This window comes from Miniopterus schreibersii (genome assembly GCF_964146895.1).
Source record: "Miniopterus schreibersii genome assembly, chromosome: 9".
Taxonomy (NCBI): Eukaryota; Metazoa; Chordata; class Mammalia; order Chiroptera; family Miniopteridae; genus Miniopterus; species Miniopterus schreibersii.
Genome location: NC_138118.1, coordinates 47369830 through 47381851, shown reverse-complemented (window position 1 = coordinate 47381851; position 12022 = coordinate 47369830). Strand labels below are relative to the sequence as shown.

The 12022-nt window shown below is 37.2% G+C and overlaps 1 protein-coding gene across 4 annotated transcripts in view; it reads left to right on the top strand.

The window, feature by feature from the left end:
• Positions 1-12022, top strand: part of MAGI2 (membrane associated guanylate kinase, WW and PDZ domain containing 2) — a 1283361-nt gene that overhangs the window by 1058221 nt on the left and 213118 nt on the right. For all 4 annotated transcript variants that reach the window (XM_081147187.1, XM_081147188.1, XM_081147190.1 and 1 more), the window contains one exon: positions 8058-8696. In XM_081147187.1, coding sequence (XP_081003313.1) covers positions 8058-8696 — 639 coding nt within the window. The remainder of the gene's footprint in view (positions 1-8057; positions 8697-12022) is intronic.

The window sequence follows — 12022 nt, the reverse complement described above, 5'->3', positions numbered from 1 at the left end:
TAGACGGGATAAATGGTGATGGGAAAACTAAATTAAATTTAAAATGTTAAATATCCAATATATTAAAATGGTAGTCACTATGGTCAGAGAAATTCCCAGTGCTATTAATATGGTTAAATGGATGGAAGGATTAAGCTGTCAGGAAGGTAACACACAGGAAGAAGTAATTAACACTCAGCACTAGAAGGTGGTCAGAAAGATGGTCAAAATCATGAAGCTGACCTGAGAGGGTGACTTTAATGGGACTTTAGTTTGTTAGTGGGGACAAAGGAAGAGGAGAAGCAGGAGGCTGGAAAGAACATAGCGTGTGCTAGGGGCATGGCCCAGAGCTTAGACCAGCTGAAGCAGAGGAGGTTGGGGAGAGGCAGAAGATGCTGAAAATGTAGACTGAGAGCCTCCGATGCTGTGCTAGAGAATTTTGACTCGATTCCTTCTCTGTGAGCAGGCACTGAAAGACGTTAAGTAGAAACAACATAAAAGAGTATGGTGTGGAAGATGAACTGACAAGGAAGCAGGTGTAAGGCCATGCCCAGTGCTTCACAGCTATGGATATCCTTGGCACGTTCCTGGTTCCTCAGCCAGTCCTGACTAGGAGGGGCAGTTTATTAGCAATCCCAGGTACTCCTAGACGCCCAAATGGGGTGAGATGAGGGAGCCCCATAGTCCCATGGGATCACTGATATGCCATATGCTAGACTGCCCTCTCCTCCTTCCCTAGTCTTTTTCTGCTATGACATCAGGAAGACAAGTTAAGAGACTGTTGCAGAAGTGTGAACAATAGATGGTAAGGTCCTGTCCTTAGATGGTGGAAGTAAGAAAAGAAAGGATCCAAGTGAAAAGATGTGTAAGAATTAGAATCCAAGATCCTTTGCCTTAGAATGTCAGAGTGAAGAAAATACCTTAGAGATCATCTGGTTCAAGCCTCTCTTGTTATGACATGGTGCCTGACTCACAGTAGTAGTTGAGTATAATAAATCTTGAATGAATAAGTGAGGGATAAGACCCAGAGATGTGTTGACAGCACTAATTATTGGCATGCTTGGTATAAGAACATAAGCCTCTTGACACCAGAATCAGCTCTCTCTCCATTCTGCCACCATTTGTCTCATAATGTAGGAAAAAGTTTAAAACACTATCTGAACCTTATACAGCTCAATTCCCTTCATTTTCATTCACAATGTCATTTACTATGTAGCACATAAGAATTAACAAACTAAAATTCTTCCGATGAAGGCACTTTGTTGTGTCTCTTATACCTTCCATAACCTAAATGTTAGTTTTTGCATTTCTGCACAGCTGGGTGGATGTCTGCAATATTCCTATCTGCAGGACAGATGTTTAAGGTCAGTAGAACCACAGTAAGGTTCAGAGCCTCCCAGGTGGAATCTCCTCCAATTGATGGCTCTTTTATAATCTGAACTCTAAAGAGACCTTCTGGGAATTTTAGAAAATGCTTAAGTTATTCCAAAAGAATAATGCTTCTGCCTTTATGAGACCCAAAATTGAGGAAATAGTCTTAGCAAAAGATTTTTAGCAAAAGAAATTAGATTGAGGTATAAGGAAAAACTTTTGGACAATAAGAGACAAAGAACCCTGTAGTAGATTCATCAGGGAACCTGAGAAAATAGGACAAGGGCCCACTTAATTCCCTCAGGTGCTTATCTCTGGACCTTTCTCACATATGAAATAGTTGAGAATATGCCAAGACCCGCATGTTTGGAGGTCCTAAGTTCCCACCACCACCCCACTGGCACTGCCACACAGTTCAGACATGCTTTTGCCTATCTGACCCCTCCACCTTAGCCAGGTTGTGTTTCCATTCCAGAAAGGAATGAGAAATTCAAGGATACTTTCATGAGGCCCTAGTCTTTCCTGTTGAGAAACAGGTATTTCATTACAAGGATGAACAGTACTGTCCTCTCAAATTTCTGCAATTAAACTACCAAATACTTTAATAAAATGCAGAGGTTTCTTTCCAAATATTTGAAACTGCAACTATTTATTCTTTCTCATCCTTAGGACATATTTACTTTCCAATCATTGTGAGTCATTTGTTAAAATTTTAAAACATGCATTTATATGTGTAGCATTATGGTAGTACTGTACCATTTACAGAGCATTTTCACAGATAGTTCTTTCCTATAAGGCAGGTGGAACAGACATTGTTATGTCCTTCTTATACATAAGGAAACTGATGTTGCATGACTTGCTCAGAGAGCAACCCAAGGAGATCCAGCTTCAATTCTGTTTCTGACATACCATAATCCTTCACTTTGGAAAAAAAATTTTATCAAGAGCAGTTATTTTCAATTTAATTGAAGTAATGCATAGCACACCCCCAAAAGTAAATGCCAAATTTTATTATGTTCATAAGGTTTATAGAATAGAGTGAAAATAAGCATTCAATATTATGATAAAATTGCCTATTATAATAAAATTATATATTATTATTATTTTAAAAACACTAATACAAGCTTCAGAAACTAAAAGTCAATGAAATCTTATTAGTTGGATAGGAAATTAAAAACAGTAATTTTTCAATGTAGAATCATGTAATTGCTAGGATGGAATTAGTGAGAATTTTGTTTCTTTTAGCAAAAATCTATATGACTTGGCAAAAATAGAAGTTAAAAACACTAAAGGTAGTAAATTTAGCTATGAAATTTATTCCAGTTTTTCTCTGACTAAGTCTGTCCTTTATTCAATAAGAATGTATCCTAAATACCTAAAGAGTTCTCACCATAGTAATGATACTCTGTATATTTTGTGGAGAAAACTTGGAACAGGTAAAAAAACTCCCACAAAGGAATAAAGTCTGAGAGAAATTGGCAGTCACAAACATGAGATAGGAGCAGGCTGAGTAGGAATAGTGGGAGGTATCTGAAGAGGTAAGGAAAGAAATGGTCTCTTTGGGACGAAGGTACACATAGTAGAGAAGTGCACTTGAGGGTGGAGGAACAGCAGAAGTCAACTAAAGGGCAAGTAGCAGGTTATAAATTGTGAATAATAAAGATACCATCTTTACAACAATGGTAACTTATTGGGTGGTGAAGACAAAAAGAAGTTGGAAAGACTTTTGGCAAAAAGTGTTAAACAGTAGGTCTAAAGACTGAGTAGTTTATCTCAATAGAGAAGACTATAGGATGAGAATGAAGTGTGAAGTGAATTATTCTTGTCTTGTCCAGGGTGGTGGCTGAAGAAGGTAGACAGCAAGTGATAAGTGGCAGAGGCTGAAAGGAAGATTCTGCAGGCCACAGTGACTCAAATATGTGGAAGCATAGAAAAGAGGCATAAAAATAAACCCACTTTAAGCAATGCTTTAAGAGGGTCCTGTTTTATCCAAAATGATGAAGTACCCAAGAGGTATCCAATATTATATTTTGATTTCCATGTCTAAGAAAGACATTATCTTAGAACATTTTCCCATAGAGTCCAGCAGGTTTAAACCTCCTGCTTCATCAGATTCACTCTCCTTCCCTTGCTCCTTCCCATAACTGGGTATCAGGTCATTATGAGACCAGCCATATGGGGATGCCAAGCTCATCAATCACAACACATTTAACCAATAGGCTTGAGGTCAGTAGCCCTAGAACCTTCTGGCCTCACTATGGCCTGAAGTGAATGGCCATAGAGGAAACAGTGTAACCTTGCAGACAATGTGGCAATGAAAATGTGTGCTTGGCTTTCAAAAGAAATGCATCATCTTATTTTAATGGAAGATCTTTCGTTGGTAAAATTAAACGTTTTCTCAAGCATGATCTCATTCTCACTGTAGCCCTGTGAAATAGAAAATAATGGAGATATTTTAATTCCCATTTTATAAAAGAGTAAATTGAAAGATAGATCAAATGACTCGTTTCCAATTCTCGCTCTTAAGTAGGCCAGCAGGGTTGGGGCTAGCGCCAATTTTCCTAATGACATCCTTTTTTGTGCTCTTAAGCCCAGTCTGTCCCAGGACTTGGCATGGCACCATCAGAGGACATATACCAGGTGGCTCATATTTTCATTTCACAACATGTAAATGACATTCATACAGCACAGTCTATAAATATCCTCCCCAATCAGTTCTATCTATACAAGCAAATGTTTGCTTACATCTCCACCTACAACAATTTTTGCATGACTCATGCCTAGGCATCTATATATTTTTTAAAGTGAGCAGTTGAATACTGTCAAGTTGTTAGATAGTATTAACTCTGATAATTTACTACTCATATTTTACATTCAGAAATCTATGTAGCTACACAAAGATATTGTTGTAGGGTTCTTTATCACTCGCTTTCTCGAGGACTTGAAAAATTGCTCCAAGTGGAAAATATCCATAAATTATAAAAGGCAGTCTTACTAAGAACCACAAATAGTTCTCTCATTCTGTTTCTAAATAGCAAGATCACATTGAAACTCAAAAATAGGTAACATTAATCACTATAATTCAAATAACTACTCTGCAGACCTGGCAGGGAATCTTGAGAACTTTGAACATTACCTTAATTTTTTTCCCCTCATGAATTTCTGGCATAGCAGAGGGAAGGATTCATCATGCCTGGGGGTTGGAGAGTTTGTTATTAAAGTTAGGGAGAACCTTAGAGGAAAGTATCATTGGTTACCTCCTTGCCTTTGACTTGCCTACTCAGAAACTGATACTTATCCTTGATTATGACTATGGTGGGAACATCTTTGTGGGACTGTGCTGATTTTATAGAAGGATGTAACTAAAGACAGATAATAATTACTGAAGTAGCAATCATCCTTTGCATAACAATTTATAGTTTACAAACTCCTTCACCTGCATGATCTCATTTGTTATTTCTCTTAAATCAGTAAGTTGCTATTATTATTGTTCTTCATTACTTCTGAAGAAACTGAGTCACGAAGGATTTAAGTTAGTTTTGAAAGTCACACAGCTAGTAAGTGTGGAGCTGGAAATCAGACCAAAGGCATTTGACTCCCTAACCCATATAATGTCTATCACACCATACAACCTCCCAAACCTACAGAATATATTGGATCAAGGATGGAAATGGGCCGCCTGGCCAGGGTGGCTCAGTGATTGAGCATCAACCTATAATCCAGGAGATCGAGGTTCAATTCCTGGTCAGGTCACTTGCCTGGGTTGCAGGCTCAATCTCAGTATGTTGTGTGCAGGAAGCAGCCAATCAATGACTCTCTCATCATTGATGTTTCTATCTCTCTCTCCCTCTCCCTTCCTCTCTCTGAAATAAATAAAGACATATTAAAAGAAAAAGGAGTGGAAATGGGCAGAAAAATAGTCACTATGTTAAAAAACAAACAAAAAACTATCCAAATTGGAAAAATGGGAAAATGAAATGTAATGCAAACAAAACCCAAATGACTAATAAACATACAAAAAGCTTCTCACCCTCACTAGCAATGTGGGAAATGCAAATTAAAACTACGATCACACTCATTAGATCAGCAAAAATTAAAAGTCTGAGAATGCCAAGTACTGTGTCAGATAGGAAGAAATGAAACTTCTGATACATTACCAATGGGAGTGTAAATCAATTTGACCTATTTTGTCAGCCATTTGTCATTATCTAACAAAGGTGAAGAACTGCACATGGCTTATGCCCAGAAGTCCTATGCCAAAATTCATTCTTCAGAAAGACACTCCATATGTACACAAGGGCCATGAAAAAAGGTTCATTGCAGAGTTATCTTCAACCAAAAATTCACAAGAACCCCAATGTCCATTAACAGAAGAATGAATGAATATTAAGGTGATGTAATAGTCATCCAATAGATACTACATTGCAATGAAAGTTAATAAATTTGAGGTACAGGAATCAAAGTAGATAAATATCACAAATATATTTTGAGGGAAATTACAGAAGATTAATGTGTATATCATTTACAGAAGGTTTAAAATATGCAAAAACATATAAGGATATTATTATTCAGGGATTAAGTATTATTTAGAGATATTATTTGTGGGTGCCTAGATATATCATAAAATGTAGAGTACATGTGAATAACCTCAAATGCAGGACAATGGTTACTTTGGAAACAGCAGGAAGAAGATACTAGTGGGAGAGGGGTGCTATCCAGGGCTTTTCAACTAATATGAGCAATGTTCTAATCATTAAGCTAGATGGTAGGGAGGTTGTACACAGCTACTTACTATTCTTTCAACCTTTAATGTGTAAAATATATAACTTTAAAAATAGAAGAAGCAGCAGAAGAAGGAAAAAAAATTGCCTGGGTCAGTTACTTCCCTGGGATGACCGGAACCAGTTGAAAATGATGCCAAAAACCCCCGCTGCCCATCTAGTGAGGAATCATATGGAGATCATCCATCCCAGTTCAGTGCTGAGTCCTGGTCCAAAGTCCCAGCCATTGCACTAGCACCCTTTCTGATAGGCATAATTGGAGAGTGAAGTTGAATGTGATCAGTCACATAGTCTGTAATATTTTCTAGAATCAGGCCTAACCTGGATCCCTGAACGTGTTTGCTTGACTTTTCTGTCTCCTTATCTTTAGAGTTTTTAAGCAATTCTCTAGCATTTGGAAAAAGTGAGTGTTAACCAAGTCTATATTGTTGAGGGCAGTTTACTCAGGAGTGTTTTATTCATACTATTATTTATTTTTGAGTGAAGTTAGTAGATAACTCATTTTATAACAGACACCTAAGAAAGGACAGAAAAGTATTGAACTTCGAAAGTTTAACTCTTTTTCATTTTGGGTGTTTGCAATTTTGATGGGCAAGGATGTATTAGAATGAAATCCCTGGCCATTTACACTACCCGTTTCAGAATCATCCTAATTAATTGATGTCTGTTGAGTTACTTATGTGACAATCTATGAAAACATGTCTTTTCATTCCTCACATACTCTTCAGCATAGCTAGGCACAATCTCAATTTGCAAGTTTAATTCTCAAACATTATGGCTTATGAGGATAAAAATATTAACCAGTGATAAAACAGTTCTCCAAAAGTAAAATTGTTATTCAGACATAATTGATTTTTTTTAAAAAAAACAATTATTTCAAACACATTTTAAGAAAAAAATACTACTTGTCTGAATATATTTTATAATGAATAATTTGCATATGGAGTATTTTTAATATCTTAAGTTACTTCTAACCAGTGGACTACTGTAACTATGTTAATTCATTGGGAGAGAGGACAAATGTCTTTTTTCAAAAGATCTACAAAAATATCAACTTATGTAAGAGGAGAGGATGAGTCTATGGCAGCTCCCTGTTTCAAAGCAAGAGTCCAAATCTCCATCCTATTTTTAGCAATAATAACATTAATAATGTTCCACATTTACTGAGCACTCACAATGCATCAGGCACTGTACCATGCACTTTCTGCATTATCTCCTTTCATCCTCATGACAACTTTACAAATGAGGAACCGTGGCTCAAAGCAGGTAAGTCTTTTGCCCAATATCACATATCTGCTACATAGTAGAGCCAGGATATGGACCCAGATCCCTGATTCTAATAACTGTGCTCTTGACCTTTACTTATGTATACTTGGAACCTTTGCAATTACACCTTGCTATAGATAAAAATATATAAATAAGTAAAATATTTTTCTCTTCTATAATAAAGATAAAAGACAGTTGACTCAGACAAGTGATACCAAAAATAAAACCATGTACTGGGGTGCCAAAGTTTTAATCCAAAATTTATGCCCACCACTTCTCAATAATTTGAAATTTTATTAATTGAAATGCAGTGAAGATGGAAATGAAGATGAAAATGAAGCATAGAATGAGTGCTTCTTCAAGGTACAAATTCTTCTAAACTTTTCTTTCTGACCTTTTCTTTCTGTATATGAAGTTATTTCTGAACCTCAAAAATAACTATATAGCACTTTTTTCGGCATTTGATCAGTATATTTGTTGGCAGACCTGTTGTAACCTTGAGTCACCTACAGTAAATTTAAATATTATTCTAATTGATTTCCTCACTGCTTACTGAGAAACAGCACCACTTTCACTAGTCTCATAAATAATTCCATTTCTCTATGTCAACGTTAATTGAACTTACCTCACATTGTCAATCTCTTTCTTTTCTCCTTGCAGGTGATGTCATTGTCTATATTAATGAAGTTTGTGTCCTTGGACACACTCATGCAGATGTAGTCAAACTTTTCCAGTCTGTTCCTATTGGTCAGAGTGTCAGCCTGGTGCTGTGTCGTGGCTACCCTTTGCCCTTTGATCCTGAAGATCCTGCTAACAGCATGGTGCCACCCCTTGCAATAATGGAGAGGCCACCTCCAGTGATGGTCAATGGAAGACATAACTATGAAACATATTTGGAATACATTTCTCGGACCTCACAGTCAGTTCCAGATATAACAGATCGGCCGCCTCATTCTTTGCACTCAATGCCAGCAGATGGTCAGCTAGATGGCACGTATCCACCACCTGTCCATGACGACAATGTGTCTATGGCTTCGTCTGGGGCCACCCAAGCTGAACTCATGACCTTAACCATTGTGAAAGGTGCCCAGGGCTTTGGCTTCACTATTGCTGACAGCCCTACAGGACAGCGGGTGAAACAAATACTTGACATTCAGGGATGCCCTGGCCTGTGTGAAGGCGACCTCATTGTTGAGATCAACCAGCAGAATGTACAGAACCTGAGCCATACAGAAGTAGTGGATATACTTAAGGACTGCCCCATCGGAAGCGAGACTTCTTTGATTATCCATCGAGGAGGTAAGATAAAACTGGCTCAGCAATTAAATATGCAGGTAAAATAGTAGGACCTTTACAATAATATTGCAAAAATGGAAGTTCCTCTAGAGTCAAATGAAATTATACTTTAAAAAATAAAGGTAAGCCCGGCTGGCATGGCTCAGTGGTTGAGCATCAACCTATGAACCAGGTCATGGCTCAATTCCTGGGCAAGGCACATGCCCGGGTTGAGGACTCAGTCCTCGCTAAGGGGTGTGCAGGAGGCAGCCTATCAATGACTCTCTCATCATTGATGTTTCTATCTCTCTCTTCCTCTCTCTGAAATCAGTAAAAACATATTTAAAAAATAATAATAATAAATAAAGGTAAAAGAGTAAGAGAAAAACGTGACTCCAGGAAGCTGTGTTGTTTTTAATTTTGAGAATATATCTTTCCCTATATTATATTAAACACAACAAAAATAGTGCTTTCAGTCTTACAAATTCATATTGTTATGAACTTGGAGGGTAAACATTGAATCCCCAGGTATGAGTTGGTTATAGTCCAAAAGTTTGTTGATGTATCAGTTGTAGAGATCTCAAACTGGTTTCCCATTGACTTAACTTTAAAAACCTGATTTTCCAATGGAATCAATGCTCTGATTTGTGCTTAGGATTCCAAGCTAGCACACAGAAGCTGGTTCAACCCCTTCCAAGCCCCTGTCTTGGTAGTCCCCATAAAGATCACCAGTAGCTGTGTCACCATAGAAAAATCTTTCAGAGTTGTGAGTAGGGCTGCTCAGGACACTTCTTCCACTACTATAGGGGCTGCTCCAGCAATAATTACACATAGTGCCTTCCAGGACCTGAAAAGAAAGTTATGGAACAGGGTTGGGGCTAAGTTCTGGGCTGCATATTCTGGGTGATATGTGGAAAAGGGAGCAGTGAGGAATGTGGTAGGAGCTCTGAACCCTGGAGTTTTTCCCCTTCTACCCTTTCTGTGGGGAAGGGATGAAGCTAAGCATGTCTCTACTACTTTGCTCTTGATTATCCATGAAACAAGGGAGAGAAAGTAGGAAAGGATGGCAGTTAGAGAGGATACTTGAAAACATATAAGTGAAAGCACTCAGGCTAAGACCTGGTTTTCCACTTAACCAGATGTCTCATCTGTTTAATTGGGATAATACTACCTAACCTGATGGTAGTGTTTTTAGTATTGGATGGTCCACAATAGGTGCTCATTAAATGTCTGTTGGTTCTAAATTAGCACTGAAGCTACAGAGGGATGGATCCAAAGGAGCATTACTGTGAGGAACTCATGTGTAAAGAACACACATGTGGCAAACATATGTGATTGCCTATTCAAAGTACTAAAAACAGCATGAGAGCCCTGCCGGTTTGAAATGCAAATGAAGTAGTCCAAGCTGAAAGAAGCGCCTTTTATGATTTATTTGCCCTTCTCTGCAGGTGTTTCCCCTTCAAGGAAGTACTTACGCATGCTTCCTTGTGTCAAAAGGGACACCAAATACTAAGTACTTGTGAGCAACACCATGCAAAGTAGAGTTCTTATATGAAAAAAGAAAAAAATGTGATAGCAAAACAATCCTAAATCTAAAATTTTACCTTCTTAAGGCCTTGTTACAAAATAGTTCTTGACTCTTCATAATTAAATGTTGACAGTATATTTTAGTTTCTCTCCTGGCTTATTTAAGATTAAAACAAATATTCTTAATTAAATAGTCATACCTTCATAATATGCAATTGAAAATCAAATCTTTGTAACAGGTTCTTGATATTAAAAGGTATAACTGAAAATCAATATGCAGTATACACTATATGATTCATAGAAACAAGTTTTGAAACATTTTATATATAATGACTTTTTTAAAGGCAGCAGATAAAGGTAATTTGAGATTGTTTATATGTATTTATTATATTACATATTATTATGTAATATGTATTTATTTATACTTTTGCAATTAGTACCTTTTCTGAAAACATCTGTTGTGTGCCTACTAGCAGCTAGAATACCCTATTTTTGCTTGTTCTTTTCCTCTTACCCCCATTTAATCCTCGAATATGCAGTTTTATTTGCATTCTGTTTGTGTTTGGGGATGAAGAATTGGTTTTTATTTTGTCGCTAGTGTAAAACTACAGGATGTAGTACACTGTGATGCTTACAGTACTTCTAGTCAAAAACCTCTTGTGTTTCCACAAATTCCCACAATTTACATTCATGTCTCTGAAATTACTAGGAATTAACACTATGGTTTTGTGATGAAATTCATTTTTATTATATTAGTAGAGGCTACTCATAAGTGCTCATGGCCTCATTCAGATAAGTATAGATCTTCAAGAGCAGGTTCACTGGTCTGGGTCCTTACAACAGGATCATGGTTGTTTGTTTTAATTATTTGCTAAGATGTTTTTATTTAAAAAGTAATAATGTACATGGTTTCTTTTTTTTTTAATCCTCATCCTAGGATATTTTTTCCATTGCCTTTCAGAGAGAGTGGAAAAGATGGGGAGAGCGAGGGAGGCAGAGAGACAGAGACAGAGAGACAAGAGAGAGAAAGAGAGAGACAGAGAGAGAGAGAGAGACATCAATGTGAGAGAGATACATCGACTGGTTGCCTCCCACATGAGCCCCAACCAGGGCCAGGGACCTAGCGTGCAACCAGATACATGCCCTTGACTGGAATAGAACCCAGGACCCTTCAGTCCATAGGCCAATGCTCTAACCACTGAGCCAAACCAAACCAGCCAGGGCCATATTTTAATTTTTTAAGCAAATAGTGTCAGAAGGTATACAATGAAAAGTAATTATGTCCTGTCCCAGATTTTCAGGGTTTTTTCCCAAAGGCTAATATGTTTTTTGTATATATTCAGAAACTTCCTACTCTTACCTAGCATATACTTGAATATATGTAGTGTATTTAATACAAATGGGATAATATTATACATACATATGTCTTGCTCTAAAATCTTGGTTATTGAGGTATATTTTACTTTTAATACACACCACTGTAGTACAATTTATATACCATAAAATTCACCAGTTGTAAGTGTGTACTACTGTAGGTTTTGCTAAAATAATATAGTTGTGCAACAATTAACCATAATCTTTAGATCATCCATCACCCAAATCCCCCTAGTCCCAGATTATCCATTTTGAGTTTATTCCTGTGTGAGGTATAAGAAGGTGGTCTAGTTTCAGTTTTTTGCTCATATCTGTCCAATTTTCCCAACACCATTTATTGAATAGACTATCTTTAGCCCATTGTGTGTTTTTGTCTCCTATGTCAAATATTAACTGACTCTAAAGGTGTGGGTTCATTTCTGGACTCTCTATTCTTTTCCATTCATCTA